The sequence below is a fragment of the Archocentrus centrarchus genome, chromosome 2 (assembly GCF_007364275.1).
Source record: "Archocentrus centrarchus isolate MPI-CPG fArcCen1 chromosome 2, fArcCen1, whole genome shotgun sequence".
In the NCBI taxonomy this organism is placed as follows: domain Eukaryota; kingdom Metazoa; phylum Chordata; class Actinopteri; order Cichliformes; family Cichlidae; genus Archocentrus; species Archocentrus centrarchus.
This window is the reverse complement of record NC_044347.1, coordinates 2,416,613-2,436,245: the sequence shown is the minus strand read 5'-3', so window position 1 is coordinate 2,436,245 and position 19,633 is coordinate 2,416,613. Positions and strand designations below refer to the sequence as shown.

The 19,633-nt window shown below is 41.9% G+C and overlaps 1 protein-coding gene and 1 long non-coding RNA gene across 2 annotated transcripts in view; one reads left to right on the top strand and one right to left on the bottom strand.

Annotated features, from left to right (window-relative positions):
- The window catches only part of LOC115791185 (NACHT, LRR and PYD domains-containing protein 12-like), a 68,855-nt gene that overhangs the window by 11,502 nt on the left and 37,720 nt on the right, over positions 1-19,633 (bottom strand). The window contains exons 7-8 of the mRNA XM_030745318.1: positions 19,045-19,218; positions 13,603-13,776 (exon numbers count right to left, since the gene is read on the bottom strand). Coding sequence (XP_030601178.1) covers positions 13,603-13,776; positions 19,045-19,218 — 348 coding nt within the window. The remainder of the gene's footprint in view (positions 1-13,602; positions 13,777-19,044; positions 19,219-19,633) is intronic.
- On the top strand, positions 4,158-5,073 carry LOC115791759 (uncharacterized). Its single transcript, XR_004020985.1, has 2 exons — positions 4,158-4,785; positions 4,868-5,073. It is a non-coding gene; the product is annotated as an uncharacterized LOC115791759 (long non-coding RNA).

Here is a 19,633-nt window from a genome sequence, read left to right as displayed (position 1 = left end):
AAGAAATTATAATACCCAGATGTTATCATCCGCCAGAATTTAAATCTATTGTTCGGATAGAGTTGCATCATTTTTCAGACGCCAGTAGCGTCGGTTATGGCGCATGTTCATATGTGAGGTACATTAATAACGACAGAGAGGTTTACTGTAGCCTAGTGATGGCTAAAGCAAGAGTAGCACCCACGAAGCTCCTGAGTATACCTAGAATGGAGCTTTCTGCTGCTGTGGTTTCCGCCAGAATGAGTGCCATGTTGAGGGTTGAACTGGAAATGAAAATCGATGAGGAATTTTTTTGGACAGATTCCCAAGTGGTATTGGCCTATATTAATAATGACGTGAGAAGGTTTCATGTATTTGTGGCAAATAGACTCCAAGTAATAAAGGGAGAAACAAACTGTAGCCAGTGGCATTTTGTTGATACATCTGAAAATCCAGCTGATCATGCCTCCAGGGGTTTAACCTGTTAACTGGCAAGGGCCCGCCCCCGGGCCCTCTGTAGCGATTTCCGACTTTGAAGCCTCATAGCGTCACAGTAACGCTGCCGTTCGCCCTCACGATGCTTTTATATGACAGACTAGACCCTCAGAATTCGATTGACACCTCATTTAGCCAATCATGTTATGAAATGGATTTTCCAGAGCCAATAATATCCAGAGAGCGTCATGTGACATTTAAGGACATGCCCCCAAATGTTCTCCAATCGTTCTTATTGGTCAACTCTAACCTGAAATCTAAAACCACAGATGGATAGCCAATAAAATTCCCGACACGTGGGTATATGGCACTATGGGGTGTGTTTTCACATGAAGGCATAAACTCCCTGCGTATTCAGTGCGTATTTGCTGCGTCCTCCATGCGTAAACCAAACAGGAAGTAGGAGTCTATGCGCTGACGTGCATAAACAGTATTTACAATGTTTTCTCTCGGCAATGGATTGTCAGAATGCATCAAAAACAGACTACATTTATTCAACGAAGTGACTAAATGACTCACGAGAGTGGATTATTTTGTATTAGAGAATGTCGTCGCTGATTTGACCAGTTTTATCGCTGCAAATGAACACCTGTTACTCAGAAGGCAGAAGGTAAGTTTTTATTCTCAGCTCGTCCTCGTATTATATGCCGTTCTGATGTAAATATGTATGTAATGCTGAGCTTGGCATGCACCATTACACAGAAAATATAACCGTGCGCCGCTGTGGCGCCACTTATATTGTGTGTTTGCGTGGGCGCTGTATAGTGGTGTGATTTACGTATTGAAATGTGCCAGGTGTTTGGGGGTAGGGAAAGGTGTACTGTAAGTATCGATTGGGGGTTTTGCGGGCTTCTCTATTACGTCAGCATCACCCGATAAAAGGGCAAGGTGAGGTGGACAACGTCTCAGAGCTTCATTTGAGATTCGTCGTGATCGCATCGTTGTTTTGGAGTTTTGCGAAATGGCACAGCGGGCCGCCGGCAAGACCAAGTTCAGCGCTCAGGAGGTTGTGGAATTGCTCACACGGAGAGAGAGCGACATTTCAGCATCAGACTTTTTGGGTTCAACTGATGATCCAACATCAGAAGAAGATTTGTTTTCCGATGGAGATGACCAGTAAGTGTCTAAAGTTTTACAAGTTGGGGGTGGGGGTTATTGTATGGGAGGAGGTTGTACATTTTGTATCAGACAAGGACTACTGGGAGGATTGTGTGGTTTTTATTTTATGTGTGTATGCACTGTCTGCATTTACTGTAACTTTTTTTGATATACAATGTATTTATTTGTGTGTGTAAGGGAATCACTGAAAAATGACTGGGTTTTTGGTGCATGAAGGCCTGACATTTTCCTTCTTTTACAAATTAGGGGAACCTCTGATCATGAGTGGCAGCCAGCCAAAGAGAAGATGGTGGAAGAGGCTTCTTCATCTGATGAAGAGGATCTAATGCCTGTTACAGCACAGGCCAGAAGGGCCAGTGCACCACATGTGACAAGCCATTGTGCTTTGTCCCAAACAGAGACTGCTATAACCAGTGGCACATTGAAAATTCCATGTGAGGGGGGGTGGGGGTAGAGCAGAATAATTGTAAATAGTTGCAGTTTGCTGTGCTGTGTTTTTTTTTTTACATTACTCTGAAAAATAAAATAGCATTTACAGAAATGGTGATTTGTTTTGTGACTATTTTTTTTTTTACAATGTACAATAGTGTCATTCATATTTTATTGGATTAATATGGCTTTATTTATGATTTATTCAGTAATTTTGTGTGTAGTACAGGATTCCTCAGGACAGTATCTTTGATTAGAGCCCTCATTGATGACTGTATGTTGAAGCATTGAGGAGTTACAGCCCTTTAAAATTTGCATGTCAAAGGGGGCTTAGATGCGGCACTTGGACTATCCAAATGGCACATGAGAGAGCACGCCAGGGCATCAATGCACAAAAACCTTTACAAAACAATAGGCTTTTGTGCTATCTTGATGAAATTCGAAATGCACGACAAAAAGACTTCATTCTACAGCTCCAATGTATTTTCCAGTCGTTACCTTCTATATTCAGTGTGTAGTTACATGATAACAATCAGGAAAAATCTAGGCGAGGCAAAAATTGTCTACTTTTTCTGTGTTCCAAACTTAATAGCTACAAACTCATTACAGTTACAGTGCTTTTGACTACATAAATGAAAAATATAGGTTGTCTGCTTCGCAAAGACACTAAACTTTTGTGTGTACTCCAAAGAGTTCAGGAACAGCAGCTGATTTAATTTGGGTATGCTTTTTCAGGCGTTTTTTGTTTTTTTTAGCCGCCAGTTAAGTGGTTAAATGCTTCTGGCCTTTTATCAACTAACTGGATGATGGGACCAAGTTTTTTGTGGCAGCATGAGCTGAAGTTAACATCCCCTCCTTCCGCTGTGCTGTTGGTGCGTGATCCAGAAGTGAGGGCAGCACAAGTGAATGTGGCGATTACAAGCGATTGCGATGATATGCTTGATAGGTTGAGCCGATTTTCCTCTTGGATACGGCTCCTTAAGGTGGTGGCGAGAATCAGGAGGATGACATCCAGACAAAGGCATGATAGTGATCACATTACGGTAGAGGAAATTGAGAGCGCGACGGAAGTGGTAGTTAGACTTGTCCAGCAACAAGCCTTCTCCGAAGAGAGAAGAACGTTGGAGAAGGGGGATAGTCTTCCCCACTCCAGTCCCCTTTTTCGTTTCAATCCTATTTTGGATAAGGGAATTCTTAGGGTTGGTGGGAGGTTGAGGCAGTCATCTCTCAGTCAAGGGTTGAAACACCCAATTATTCTTCCTAAGAGTTCACACATTACCGAGCTTGTGCTTCTTCATTTTCATGAGAGGATTTGTCACCAAGGTCGAAGCCAGACTCAAATGGAACTTCGAGCAAATGGGTTTTGGGTCATTGGTGGGAGTAAATCCACTGCTAGGTTGATACATCATTGTGTGACTTGTAGGAAGCTTCGACGTCCGGCAGAGGAGCAGCAGATGGCTGAGCTCCCGGAGGCACGGGTGGAGGCCTCAGCACCATTCACATATTGTGGGATGGACGTGTTTGGTCCCTTTATTATTAAAAGGGCACGCACGGAACACAAGAGGTACGGATTGATTTTTACTTGTCTTTCCTCAAGGGCTATTCACATTGAGACGTTGGAAGATTTGTCAACGGATGCGTTTATAAACGCTTTAAGATGTTTTATCAGCCTCAGGGGGGCTGTACGTCAGCTTTATTGTGATCATGGCACAAATTTTGTGGGGGCTAGGAACGAGTTTAAGAAGGCTTTGAAACAGTGTGATCCCAAGAAATTGGAGGCTTATCTGGCAAATAAACAGTGTGAATTCATTTTTAGTGCACCAGCGGCGAGTCATGCGGGTGGCGTTTGGGAGCGGCAAATTCGAACCGTGCGGAATGTTTTGAATGCCATGCTTTGTGTCTGTCCAGGTAGGCTCGATGATTTCTCACTTCGAACACTCTTTTATGAGGCTATGGCTATAGTGAATAGCCGCCCCTTGAATGTGGACGGTATCAATGATCCCAGATCATTGGAACCTTTGACACCTAATCATCTTATTTTGATGAAGTCTCAGATTGCCCTTCCTTCTGCTGGGAAATTTGTAAGAGAGGATGTATATGCAACGAAACGATGGCGACGAGTGCAATACTTGACTGAGCAGTTTTGGGGACGCTGGAAGAGGGAATATTTATTGAATATTTCCCTGCGTCAGAAATGGCATAAGCCTCGGCGCAACCTTAAAACAAACGACATTGTCATCGTCATTGAGGATACACTTCCGAGGAATCAGTGGCAGTTGGGGCGAGTGGTGGAGACCATTCAAGGAACTGATAAGTTGGTTCGTAGGGTTAGGGTTCAAGTCACAGATCGGAGGCTGCATGGGAAATCGGACCCCCCTTTTAGGACCGTCATCCTTGAGAGACCCATCCAGAAGTTAGTGTTGTTGCTTGGAAATGAATGATTGGAAAATTTGATTCCTTATTTTAGTTGTGAGACAGTTCGGTGTCAGAGTTTTAACTGTTTGTGAATCATGTATAATTCGATTGATTATGAATTTATCGTGGTATGATTGGGGGGAGTGTAATTGACACCGAATTGTCTTGGAGTGGCCACAGGAGGCGGTGTGTGTGGTGGAGAGGAGGTGAAGGACCAGCAAAAGGGAATTAGGTTTTATGGCCCTCACCTGCTTTCTGTTGGCATGCGTTGCCTCATTTTCGTTTGTTTGGTGTGGCGTGGTGTCCGGTTTCCCCGTGGCTTCTTTTTCCTTGTTGGATGTTTGCTTGGTGAGTTGTCGGTTTGAATTTTTATCTTCGTTTCTTCTGAATTGTATGGATCGTATTTAAGGATTTTATTGTTTATTATTAGTCTTAAGGTGACGGGCAGCCTTATAGATGATCCGTAATATAGCACCCCTCGGTGACGGAACGAGGTACGTTTGCCTTTTGTGATTTAGTTGTTGTGATAATTGTAAGTTTCCTGTTGATGATGTATTGTAAATAAATTGTTTTTTTTGTATCTGTTTTTAAGTTTTCACGGTGCACAATGAAGTGGAAATAAAGAGTTGAAGCACCTGTCGAGACTCCCGTTTATTGACCCAGGGGCAGCTACAAAGGACATTAAACACTGGACAGAGGAGTCCATACAGTGTCTACAGGACTGTTATGACTGTACAGAGTGGAACATGTTCATAGAGGCATGTGATGGGGATTTAGCTCTTAGCCGACTCACTACCAGCATGGCTTCTTCTCCTGTCTCTCCTGCACTTTCCTGCTCTGGGTGTCACATGTTTAGTTACTCCTCGGCCTCCTTTAGCAGTAACGGTACTTGTAATAAATGTAGTCTGTTTGTAGCTCTGGAGGCCAGGCTTTCTGAACTGGAGACTCGGCTCCGCACCCTGGAAAATCCTGCATCTAGCCAGGCCCCTGTAGTGGGTGCGGACCATGGTAGCTTAGCCGCCGTTAGCTCCCCCCCAGCAGATCCCGAGCAGCAGGGAAAACAGGCCGGCTGGGTGACGATGAGGAGGAAGCGTAGTCCTAAGCAGAAGCCCCGGGTACACCACCAACCTGTTCACGTCTCTAACCGTTTTTCTCCACTCGGCGACACACCCGCCGAGGAACAAACTCTGGTTATTGGCGACTCTGTTTTGAGAAACGTGAAGCTAGAGACACCAGCGACCATAGTCAAATGTCTTCCAGGGGCCAGAGCAGGCGACATTCATGGAAATCTGAAACTGCTGGCTAAGGCTAATCATAGATTTGGTAAGATCGTTATTCACGTCGGCAGTAATGACACCCGGTTATGCCAATCGGAGGTCACTAAAATTAATATTGACTCGGTGTGTAACTTTGCAAAAACAATGTCGGACTCTGTAGTTTTCTCTGGGCCCCTCCGCAATCAGACTAGGAGCGACATGTTTAGCCGCATGTTCTCCTTGAATCGCTGGCTGTCTGAGTGGTGTCCAAAAAATGACGTGGGCTTCATAGATAATTGGCAAAGTTTCTGGGGAAAACCTGGTCTTGTTAGGAGAGACGGCATCCATCCCACTTTGGATGGAGCAGCTCTCATTTCTAGAAATATGGCCAAATTTATTAACCCTCCTAAAAACTGACTACCCAGGGTTGAGACCAGGAAGCAGAGTTGCAGTCTTACACGCCTCTCTGCAACTTCTCTCCTCCTGCCATCCCCCCAAAACCCCATCCCCATAGAGTCGGTGCCTGCTCCCAGACCACCAAAAAACAAAGCTAAAATCAGCAAAAAGCTATTTAAGCATAAAAACTCAAAAACAATAAATAATACAGCTTCATCAACTACACCAAAAAATAAAACAATTAAATGTGGATTGTTAAACATTAGGTCTCTCTCTTCCAAGTCCCTGTTAGTAAATGATTTAATAATTGATCAACATATTGATTTATTCTGCCTTACAGAAACCTGGTTACAGCAGGATGAATATGTTAGTTTAAATGAATCAACACCTCCGAGTCACAGTAACTGTCAGAATGCTCGAAGCACAGGTCGAGGAGGAGGATTAGCTGCAATCTTCAATTCCAGCTTATTAATTAATCAAAGACCCAGACAAAGTTTTCATTCTTTTGAAAGCCTGACTCTTAGTCTTGTCCATCCTAATTGGGAAAATCAAAAACCTGTTTTATTTGTTATTATCTATCGTCCACCTGGTCCCTACTCAGAGTTTCTGTCTGATTTCTCAGACTTTTTATCTGATTTAGTGCTCAGTTCAGATAAAATCATTATAGTGGGTGATTTTAACATCCATGTAGATGCTGAGAATGACAGCCTCAACACTGCATTTAATCTATTGTTAGATTCAATTGGCTTCTCTCAAAATGTAAAGGAGCCCACCCACCACTTTAATCATACTCTGGATCTTGTCCTAACATATGGCATAGAAACTGAAGACTTAACAGTATTCCCTGAAAGCCCCCTCCTGTCTGATCATTTCTTAGTAACATTTACATTTACTTTAATGGATTACACAGCAGTGGGGAATAAGTTTTATTACAGTAGAAGTCTTTCTGAAAGTGCTGTAACTAAGTTTAAGGATCTAATTTCTTCATTGTTATGCTCTTCAGTGCCAACACAGTGCAGAGCAGCTACCTAAACTCTGCTCCCAGTGAGGTCGATTATCTCGTCAATAGTTTTACATCCTCACTGCGTATAACTTTGGATACTGTGGCTCCACTGAAAAGGAAAGCTTCAAATCAGAAGTGCCTGACTCCGTGGTATAATTCACAAACGCACAGCTTAAAGCAGATAACCCGAAAGCTGGAGAGGGAATGGCGTCTCACTAAATTAGAAGATGCTCATTTAGCCTGGAAAAAGAGTTTGTTGCTCTATAAAAAAGCCCTCCGTAAAGCTAGGACATCTTACTACTCATCATTAATTGAAGAAAATAAGAACAACCCCAGGTTTCTTTTCAGCACTGTAGCCAGGCTGACAAAGAGTCAGAGCTCTGTAGAGCCGAGTATTCCTTTCACGTTAACTAGTAGTGACTTCATGGATTTCTTTACAAATAAAATTTTAGACATTAGAGAAAAATTATTCATAACCATCTCAAAGATTATTCTTCATGTTCGGCTGCTTTCAGCACTGCTGGTATTTGTTTAGACTCCTTTGCTCCAGTTGATCTTTCAGAGTTAACTTCAATAGTTACTTCCTCCAAACCAGCAACATGTTTGTTAGATCCCATTCCTACTAGACTGTTCAAAGAAGTCTTTCCAATTATTGATGCTTCAATCTTAAAAATGATCAATCTGTCTTTATTAGTTGGCTATGTACCACAGACCTTCAAGGTGGCTGTAATTAAACCTCTACTTAAAAAGCCATCACTGACCCAGCTGTCTTAGCTAATTATAGGCCAATCTCCAACCTTCCTTTTCTCTCAAAGATTCTTGAAAGAGTACCGTATTTTCCGGAGTATAAGTCGCACTTTTTTTCATAGTTTGGCTGGGGGTGCGACCTATACTCCGGAGCGACGTATATGTGACATTTATAACACATGAACCAAAATACTCCAGCCACTTGACATCTCCGTGAACTGCAGCTTTAAGGCAGTCTTGCGTAACCTGTGGGCGCAGTGGATGATGGATGGAGAGCACAGCTTAACGGCAACTGGGAGAATGCGCCACCCAACTTTCCTGGAAGTCATTGGATGGATCAAGAAAACATGGGCTTCAGTGACAACCAAACCATCCTGTTGGGATTCAGAAAGGCTGGAATAATTGGAACTTTAGCTGACGACGAGTCTGACTAACGCGACACAGAAGAGGAAGCGGCGCTTCGTCTACGGAGTGTACGGAATTGTTTAGAAGTGACACCGAGGATGAAGAATTCAATAGATTGATGGTTTGGTTAACTTGTTAGTATGTTCTTTATGCTATGGTTATCTGAATAACTTAATGTTACGTTAACATACCGAACACGTGTTCGTTGTGCGTCATGTAGCTGAATGTGTTACGTTAGCAGAACGTAGGCGTAACCGTGTTCGTCCTGTTCTTTAATCCATTATTATTTTAAATTGCCGTTCAAGATGGAATTTCTGCTCTGGGTCTTGGCTTCTATCAACACCCCCCCCCCCCCCCCCCCCCCCCCCCAAAAAAAAAGTGCGACTTATAGTCCAGTGCGACCTATATATGTTTTTTTCTTCTTTATTATGCATTTCTTGGCTGGTGCGACCTATACTCCGGAGCGACGTATAGTCCAAAAATACGGTAGTTGTAAAACAGCTAACTGACGGGGTTATTATAGTTAATGAAATTGAACGAAAAAAAGAAAACTGAAATTGAAAAAACATTGTCGTTAACTGAAATAAATAAAAACTAAAATTAAAAGGAAAAAACGATAACTAACTAAAACTGTATTGTGAGTTTAAAAAACTAACTAAAATTATAAATAAAATGACCTTCCTTTTCTTGTTTGTCGTTTTATTTAAAAGCCTTATGAATTGATCATTTTCCGCTCTCCGAGTTTAAACCGGGAGCGCCGTCGGGCAGCTGTGCGCGCGCGCGCTCACCGCGCTGGCACGTAATGGCAGCGGTCTCCCGAGAAAGCGGCAGAGTCTCATATGGAGTTTCTTTGAGTCCAATAATACAGATAGAAGCGTGTCTTGCTGTGAATGATGAAAAATGTATGGAACACGTCTCAGTGAGGAAAAAACACCAACATCAAAGTCCACCTGAGAAGCGCACACAAGGCAGCTACGGAAACCGCTCTGAACCGACGTGATCTGGCGTTCACCTCCATAGAAATTTGACTACTCGTCGCTGCCACGCAGCCGCAACATTGTGATGAACCTGTTCCGTCCTTGTGCGTTTCCGGCCACTTTATCAGTGAGAGAATAACAATCAGGAACAATCAATACAAGGACGCGAGGGAATGAAGAAATAACAGGGACAAATATGTTTATAGCCAAAAAACTGAGCACAAAGAGCGAGGACCAAAAGAAGTCCCAGCCGGCACCGCATATAAAACACCAGCACACGACCACAAGGTAATGAACACACACAATCCAGCTACACAAGCAGAAATGTGACATGAGGTCGGCCACATATGGAGCATCTAACCAAGCTAGCTCCAAAACAGAAGTTGCTGTTAATCTACTGCACTGACTGAACTTTATTGGAAGTTTATTGTAGAATTTATTGAGTTTGGGAGTTCATGTTTTTCTGTTTCTCCCTGTTAATGTTCATGTGTGTCCTTAATATTACACACATTTAGCAGGTAGTGCTGCTGTCTGTTGAATATATTTCTTTAAACATATCTTTTGTTGAGTTTTTATTACACAAGAGTTACTCTTGTATCTTGAATCTTGCACCTGACAAAGTATGAAAAACTAAAACTAATACTGAAACTAAGGAAACTAAAACTAAGCAATAAACCAAAAATAAAAATTAATTAAAAACGAGCAAAACCACTCTGAAAACTAATTAAAACTAACTGAATTAAAGAAAAAAAAAAGTAAAAACTAATTAAAACTAAATGATAAAATCCAAAACTAATATAACCCTGCTAACTGATCATCTGCAGAGGAACGGTTTATTTGAAGAGTTTCAGTCAGGTTTCAGAATTCATCACAGTACAGAAACAGCATTAGTGAAGGTTACAAATGATCTTCTTAGAGCCTCTGACAGTGGACTCATCTCTGTTCTTGTCCTGTTGGACCTCAGTGCAGCTTTGATACTGTTGACCATAACATTTTATTACAGAGATTAGAGCTTGCTATAGGTATTAAAGGTACTGCACTGCAGTGGTTTGAATCATATTTCTCTAATAGACTCCAATTTGTTCATGTAAATGGGGAGACTTCTTCACACACTAAGGTTAATTATGGAGTTCCACAGGGTTCTGTGCTAGGACCAATTTTATTTACATTATACATGCTTCCCTTAGGCAGTATTATTAGAAAGCACTGCATCAATTTTCATTGTTATGCAGATGATACTCAGCTTTAAACTGCAGGAATGTCTTAAAAACATAAAGGACTGGATGACCTCTAATTTCCTGCTACTAAATCCAAAAACTGAAATTCTTGTTCTCGGCCCCACAAATCTTAGAAACATGGTGTCAAACCAGATACTTACTCTGGATGACATTACTTTGGCCTCCAGTAACACTGTGAGAAATCTTGTTTTTGATCAGGAGTGTATTCATAAAAAAAGGAAACATCCTTTCTCAGAGTGATGCTGAAAAGCTAATTCATGCATTTATTACTTCTAGGGTGGACTATTGTAATTCATTATTATCAGGCTGTCCTAAAAGCTCCCTGAAAAGCCTTCAGCTGATCCAAAATGCTGCAGCTAGAGTACTGACAGGGACTAGAAAGAGAGAGCAGATTTCTCCCATATTGGCTTCTCTTCATTGGCTCCCTGTTAAATCTAGAATAGAATTTAAAATCCTTCTCCTCACCTACAAGGTCTTGAATAATCAGGCCCCATCTTATCTCAAAGACCTCATAGTACCATATCACCCCAACAGAGCACTTCTCTCTCAGACTGCTGGCTTACTTGTGGTTCCTCGGATACTTAAGAGTAGAATGGGAGGCAGAGCCTTCAGCTTTCAGGCCCCTCTTCTGTGGAACCAGCTCCCAGCTTGGATTCGGGAGACAGACACCCTCTCTATTTTTAAGATTAGGCTTATTTGAATTGAATTGAAAATTGACTCAGCAGACTACACCAGGATCATTCTCATACAGGGCCCCTTATATTTTGTAGATGATACCCTAAGAAGGGTTTCAAGGGGGGAATGTTGGAATATTTTCATCACTCCAATGCTGATATTTAAATTTATTATTCCTACTTTTGTTTATTTGCAACTAAGCTGCTTTTTACACTAAAATAAAATACATACTGTGTCTCTAAAGGCCTCTACACACCAGACGCGTAAATTCCGTGCAAACGTTTCGTGCGTTAAAAATATTTTTCGGATTCGCCTGTTCTTAATGCAGCCTTTCACACCAGCCGCATCATTTCACAGGACGATTTAGCAGCATTTATTCTTTCAGATCAAGTTTGATTTTTCTCACTTTCGCAAGCAAACAAACAGGTCTGACCAATCAGAGCGCTACATTTAATAACATGTGAGCTCATATTTCAAAATGTACTGAATATACAGAGATGTGGGCATGAGCGTAATTTCCGGGGGGGATAGGGGGGTTAAGACCCCCCCCCCCCCCCCCCCCCCAATAATCTTATCCAATCACTGTAGCCCCCCCAATAAAGTCACATCATTTCAATTCACAAAAAACATCTTACATAAATAACATGTTAATTTTCTTTATTCATTATTTGGGGTGGCTGTAGCTCAGTAGGTAGAGCAGGTCACCTACTGATCGGAAGGTCAGGGGTTCGATTCCTGGCTACTCCAGGCTACATGCCAATGTATCCTTGGGCAAGATACTTAACCCCAAGTTGCTCTCCGACCGTTCCGTCGGAGTGTGAATGTGTGTGGATGTTTTTTAATTAAAAAGCACTTAGCTTAGTTAACATGGAAGTGCTTGTATGAATGGGTGTGCATGGGTAAATGTAAAAAACGTGTTGTATAAGCGCTTTGAGTGCTCTGACTGAGTAGAAAAGCGCTATATAAGAACTAGTCCATTTACCATTATCAATTTTGGGTAAAATACTAGCATGTTTAATCATTTGGTAATGTAACCCCCACTCTCCCCACAAAAACTTGGTATCACCCAACGCAATGTCATACATGTACATTTAAGCATAATTGCTGAAATTGACATGAAGGGTTTTAGTCTACTCTTGTTTAATTACTAATGGCTATAATTGTGGAACTGTGTCGTAATTTCTCCTAACCAAATTATAGTGCACCAGGTAAATACACACACTTGGAATATTTGTTGCTATTGGAAGAAATGAAAAATGTAAGTCTTTTCTTAATTGTTGAAGGTGGAGAGTAAATACAGAGAAAGTTAAATAAATACATAGCAAAAGCATTACAATTTATTTCTAATATGGTTAACCCAAAATCTCCTGAATCCTAAATGATAAATAATTTAATGATTTAATAAATAAATAAATAAATAGGCAGAGAGCTTAACCCCCAATGTTGGACCCAAAGTTACGCCCTTGGATGTGGGAACAGTAAACTCGTACTATTTTCCCTCAGACACACAGCTACATGCTGTTCTGAGTCAGTCGGCTCTCTGATATTATCCTCTGCCTCCTCACATCTGGTCCCAACTCTGCCAACAAGAGCTCAAACTGTCCCACTGACATCCTAAAATATGCCCAAAAGCGGCCATGTTGCAGCTTCAACTCCAGGATCAAACCATAAAACTCTCCCTGCTTCTGCTTTCTTATGAGTTGGACAAACCCAGAATCTCTATATTTCTTAGGATACTATATTAATTAGATTTTAATTTACAAAAGCATCTTGCCCTCACACTGTCTACCGAGAAAAATTCTGGCCCTTAGACAAATGTAGTTAATGAACCCTGTCCTAGAGTGACCCAGTCAGATGACGAACATCTCTGGAGAGGCCTGAAAATGGCTGCCCACCAATAGTCCCCATCCAACCTGACTGAGTTGGAAAGGATTTACAAAGAATGGCAGAAACTCTATCAATCCAGTTGTGCAAAAGCTTGCTGCATCATTCTCAAAAAGATTTGAGGCTGTAGTTGATGCACTTTGGCAGCAATTAAGTATGAAGTAAAGTGTTTGAATACTTAAATAAATAAATGTGATATTTCATTTTTTGCTATTGATAAGTTCACACACACAAAAAAACCCTAAAATTATGTTTTCTATATCACTATTACTGAGTCTAGATTGAGGGGGGAAAAGTAATTTAAATGACTGCCTATCTACACAGATATTTATCTAATTCAGTGAGAGAGTGATAAGGATTTTTCTAAAAATTACTGGACTGTCAAAAAAGAGATCCACATAATCAATAAACGGTGACCAAAAGGCAGTCGTCATTATTGTTCCAGCATAATTATCTTTGGACACAATCAGCCTATCTCCTAATATTATTAAATTGGACTAGTGTTCATGCCACATATGCATGAAACAAACAGGAACTGAATGAAACAGAAGGTCTTCCTCCTCCATCAGAAATCCTCTCCATACCTGAGAGTGTCCAGTCTCCAGCGTGGATCCTTCGGTCCAGCCAACAGCAGCTTCATTCCTGAGTCTCCTGGATGATTGTAGCTCAGGTCCAGCTCTCTCAGATGGGAGGGGTTGGAGCTCAGAGCTGAGGCGAGAGAAGTACAGCCTTCCTCTGTGATCAGACAGCCTGACAGACTGCAGACACACAAAACAACAATCCATATATGAATAAATAATGTGGGTATTACAGTATTTCACAAATGCTAGGATACTAAACCTCATTCGCTAGATCAAATCCACAGAAGCCTAAACCACACACTCCTCTGGCCAAAGTGCAAACACAGTCCAGGCAGTTAGCCACATCCAGTGCAACTCAATCACTCCCTTTTAAGCAACAGAAAACACATTTCCACTCACTAAACACACTTCACATGTGTATTGCTGAAAGTTTCACACAGTCTTTGTCATTTCACACCTGCATCTCAAAACTGTAAACATTGGCAGCAGAATGCAAATACAACTCCAACACCACTGTCATCTGTTGCACACAGCAACTCACAATTGAACACACATTTGCCATATGATGTGACCAGACCAACTGGGCAGGATAAAAGTCAGTTCAGTGTGCAGGTGGCACATATGCATCTACAATGGACCAACACATACAGAGAGAGCAGATTTCTCCCATATTGGCTTCTCTTCATTGGCTCCCTGTTAAATCTATAATAGAACTTTAAATCCTTCTCCTCACCTATAAGGTCTTGAATAATCAGGCCCCATCTTATCTTAAAGACCTCATAGTACCATATCACCCCAACAGAGCACTTCACTCTCAGACTGCTGGCTTACTTGTGGTTCCTAGGATACTCGGACCACTGCCACCTACAGAAGTTCTCAGATGATACGGCCATCATTGGATGTGTATCAGATGGGAACGACCAGGAATACAGGGGTGTCATCAGTGACTTTGTCGGCTGGTGTGAGAACAACGCACTCTAAATCAACGCCAGCAAGACGAAGGAGATGGTTATAGACTTCAGGAGGAAGCCACCTCCTACAGCACCGGTGAACATCCAGGGAAAGGACATTGAGACAGTGGTCTCCTACAAGTACCTGGGTGTTCATCTCAGTAACAAGCTGGACTGGAGTACAAACACAGACGTCCTGTATAAGAAGGGCCAGAGTCGACTACACCTGCTGAGGAGACTGAGGTCCTTTGGTGTCTGCAGGACTCTGTTAAAGACCTTTTATGACTCAGTGGTAGCATCTGCCCTTTTCTATGCAGTGGCCTGCTGGGGGGGTGGATGCACCGAAAGGGACGGGAGCAGGATCGACAAACTGGTGCAGAAGTCTAGCTCTGTGTTGGGATGTCCTCTAGAGTCTGTGATGGTGGTGGGTGAGAGGAGGATGTTAGCAAAGCTGACATCCATCATGGACCCCCCCCATCACCCTCTGCATGAGGCCATGGGTGAGCTGAGCAGCTCCTTCAGTCAGAGACTGAAACATCCTCGCTGCAGGAAGGAGCGCTTTCACAGTCATTCATCCCAACAGCAGTTAGACTGTATAACACATCATAATGTCTTGAGTCACTTGGACACTTTACCTCCTCTGCATCACTTTATCCATACAGTCAAGATACATTTTATTTATTACACTCACCCATATAATGCATACCGTGTATGCTGTGTACCTTACCGGCTACAAATGTATATATTTTGATATCTGTATATAGTGTTTGATGTGTGTGTATATGTGTGTATATGTACATGTGTGTATTGACTATATATTTTCTGTATATAGTGCATATGTATATGTGTATAGTGTTTTTCTATTTTATTTTATTCTATTCTATTTTTAGTTTTCTGTACTGAGCTGCTGTAATGCGCAAATTTCCCCGTCGTGGGATCATTAAAGTTTTATCTTATCTTATCTTATCTTAAAAATAATGCAGCGTTTTGCTGCCATTCCCCCCCGACTCTTCCATTCAATCTGCTCAGGAGGCCACTTTCCCAGATTTAGCCTCAGTGCCCCCTGATTATCATGATCTCGCCCCTGTGATTAGTAAGGCCAGTGCACTGTCGCTCCCTCCCCACCACCCATGCGACTGTGCAATTAAGTTCCAGTTGGCTTTATCAGCTCTCCGGGCCTGAGCGGCAGGCCATGTAAAAATACATCAAATACTCCCTAAGCGCTTGTGTCATTCTCTCCACTTGGAGCGGGGTTTTTCCTTGTGGACAATAAGGACAAAACTGTCATGGGTCGGGGCAGGCTGTGTGGTTGGGAGTGTTTTTTGTCTTCCAGGTGATCCGTTGGGGTAGGCAGCTGTTTCCTGTTGCTCATCAAGGTCGGGAGTATTTAGGAGGGGCTGAGATGCTGACTCACCGCCAGATTGTTGCTCTGCTCTTTGTGGTAGTAACCAGACAGCTCAAAGTGAAACTAGTTAAGGTTTGTTCTCTGGATATTCATATTTGTACTTACCAGCTTTGCTTTCCTCCTGTTTAGTAATCCTCCTTGGTGTACCAGCCTTCGTTTCCCAGCTCTGGATTCCTTTCTACCCTACCTATGAGTGGCGATTCCAGCCACCACCACTCCGGAACCCATCCACTCGACCATGCTCCTCTGCCTTCATCTGCTTCTGCCTGCCTGCCCCTCGGACCACCTTGCTCCGACTCACTCGCCAGCCTCATCCCCGACCAGACCGTAAAACCTGAGTTCAGAGTAAGCCACCTTACCTTCCCCCCCTGACCATCACCTTTTTTTAGTTAGTTAATTCCTGCCTGACCCTGTTCGCTTTTTCTTTACAGATACTCCGTGCTCGCCAGAGAATTTCCACTCTCGCCTGTTTTCCCTGTTTACATTTATTTTTGGAATAAAGATTCTGTTTTCTGTGAACTTTTGCCTCTGCGTCTGGGTCTGTTTTCCACCGGCCACAATGACAAAAACACTAAGACCTTGCAATGACTATAGAGGCCTGAATCTCATCACCTTAAAGAACAAATATCCTCTACCCGTGTTGAACTCAGCATTTGACCCTCTTCATCAGGCCGCAGTGTTTACTAAATTGGACCTGTGTAATGCATATCACTTGGTCCGAATCAGGGAAGGGGATGAATGGAAGACCACATTTAACACTACCCTAGGACACTTCGAATATTTAGTGATGCCTTTCGGACTTACAAAAGCGCCAGCAGTGTTCCAGGCTTTGGTTAATGATGTGCTGCAAGATTTTTTGAACAAGTTTGTTTTTGTTTATTTGGATGACATCCTGATTTTCTCCAGGAACCTCGAGGAGCACCGCAGGCATGTGCGGCAAGTACTTCAGCGCCTCCTTGAAAATAAACCATACATTAAGGCAGAGAAATGGGAGTTTCACACAAACAGTATAGCCTTTCTGGGTTACATCATTGAGGAGGGACAAATAAAGACAGATCCAGCCAAGGTCAAAGTGGTATTAGAGTGGCCTACATGCACCACATGAAAAGAGCTGCAACGCTTTCTGGGCTTTGCTAACTTCTATCGGCGGTTCATCCACAATTATAGCCAGACTGCACTGCCTCTAACTTATTTCACCTCTGTTTCCAGGCCCTTTGTGTGGACTAATGAAGTTGACTGGGTTTTTCCGTGTTTGAAGGAGAAGTTTTGCTCTGCACCAGTTCTTGTTCACCCTGACCCTAATAAACAGTTCATTGTTGAGGTGGACGCATCCGAATCAGGAGTGGGTGCTGTCCTCTTTTAGCGTACAGAGCCTAGAGATAAGCTGCACCCTTTTGCCATTTTCTACAGACGCTTAACACCTTCTGAGAAGAACTATGATGTTGGCAATCTTGAGTTACTGGCTATTAAATTAGTACTGGAGCTGTGGAGACACCTGTTGGTAGGAACTGTGCACCCTATTATGATATGGACAGATCACCAAAATGTAATTTACCTCCGAACCGCTAAAAGACTGAATGCAAGACAGGCCCGGTGGCAGTTGTTTTTGGAGAGGTTTAATTTCACTCTCTCATACCGTCCTGGTTCTCGTAATGTTAAACCCGATGCTCTCTCCCGTCAATTTTCCACAGACTCCAGCCCTTCGGTGCCCGAGCCCATTTTACCCCCCTCCTGTGTGGTCGGGGTGCTCACCTGGGAGATCGAGAACCTTATCCACAAGTTTCCAATTGGTCATAGATAAAAATGCAGGAGCAACAGACTAAAAATCTCATTTGTCCCAGCTGCCATTGAGCTTTTAAATAATTTATTTTTATCTTGGTAGTGTGATTTCTGCTGATTGAAAAAATTACCCCTTGGGAATAATAAAGATATAATTGGTCCTTAATCTGTGTACCTTTTTTGATAATGAAAGGAAATGGATATGAACACAAAAAAAAAAAAGAAACTAAAATCTTTAAATTGATCAAAGCATGAAGTGACATTTTTAGACAAATCTATAATAAAAAATGTGATTGTGAAAAATTTTCAAGCATAATTCACAGTCTCATAAAATATAAAAAAATAAATAAAATGCACTTGACAATCCTGCAAATGTCTTGACTCAGCCCTGGTTTTTTAAATATGTTCCTTCCAAGGAGCCAGACTTCCTTGTAACTTGTAAAGTGGTCTTGAAGAAAATCTCTCTAATCTTTCCGAAAGTCTTTCTATGACCACCGGCTGCTTTCCTACTCATCTTTCGTCCCATCCTTGTACCTGACCATTTTCAGAGGAATGCTTGTTTGAAAAGATACTTAATACTGACCTATGAATAAAACAAGCATAAAAAAGGCTCCTAACTCAATGGAGCAGCACTATATCTATTCAAAATAGAGAATCAATTTTAAATTATATCTTTAGTCACTTTATTCCTAGCACCCTGTTGCAAAGACATATCAGTTGTTCCCATTTCTTCAGTTAAATCTATGAAGAAACAGACAACACAGTTTGATGAGCACAGTATTTTTACACCAAATAGGTGATTTCCAAAGTGCTATTAGCTGAATTTGGCATATCAGCTTACTAGCGCTACCCTTCAAAAAACCTGGAATCTCTTCTAATGGTTGTCAAATCATGACTTTATTAATATACTGAGATGTCAAACGGTTATTACAGGAACAGGTGAAATTGTCAAATGTTGCCTTTATGTGGGATAGAGTTAGGAAATAGGAAAAGAAATTCAGCAAATACCTGACACAGGACCTGAGAAATGCATTTGCCCTTCAGCTGATCCAGCTACTGTTCAATTAAGCCTAATCAGAAAGGGTCTCAAAGGAAGGGTGGCTGTCAAAATGCCATTTGTGAGGACAGGAAACAGGAACAAAATGCTGAATAATGCCAAATTATACACAAACTGGACTGAAAATTACTTAATATAAAGCAATGGAGGGTGACGCAAAACTTTTGTGCAGTACTGTGTAAATATTAGGTATCTATGCAATGATAAAATTCAGATTTGATTTAAATGATCACTGGAAAAGACTGAATCCTGACCTGAGACCTTCCAGTTTACAGTATGGACTCTGGAGTCCAGCAGACAGAAGCTTCACTCCTGAATCCTGCAGGTTGTTGTTACTCAGGTCCAACTCTCTCAGACAGGAGGACTGGGAGCTGAGAACTGATGATAGAGCTTTACAGCTTCTCTCTGAGAGGTTACAGCCACCCAAGCTGAGGGAAAAAAAAAGGAAATAAAGATGTGATCAAATGAAATCACTGTCAATGTTGAACCAAAAGAAATACTTCCACGTGTACTTAATGCTTAACTGAATAACTTACAATTCAAATCAGAACAAATCTACATTTTAAATTTGTTTCATAAAAGTGCAACTATACGTCTATGTCTAAATGAAAACCAATGACAAGCTGGTAGCTTTAGTGATGCTAGTTCTGTACCTGCTGACACAGGCATCCAGTTCTGTTGGGTCCTCTCCTAATTTTAATATCAGTGATTATTGTCACTAGATACAGTTCAAAACAATCCTCATTTGTGAAAAACCTAACCTTAGTGCAGCAGCTCAGTTCATTCTCTATGTGAAATATATCATTTTAGCTCTTTCCAGTTTAAGCCACTGTTGCTAAAAGC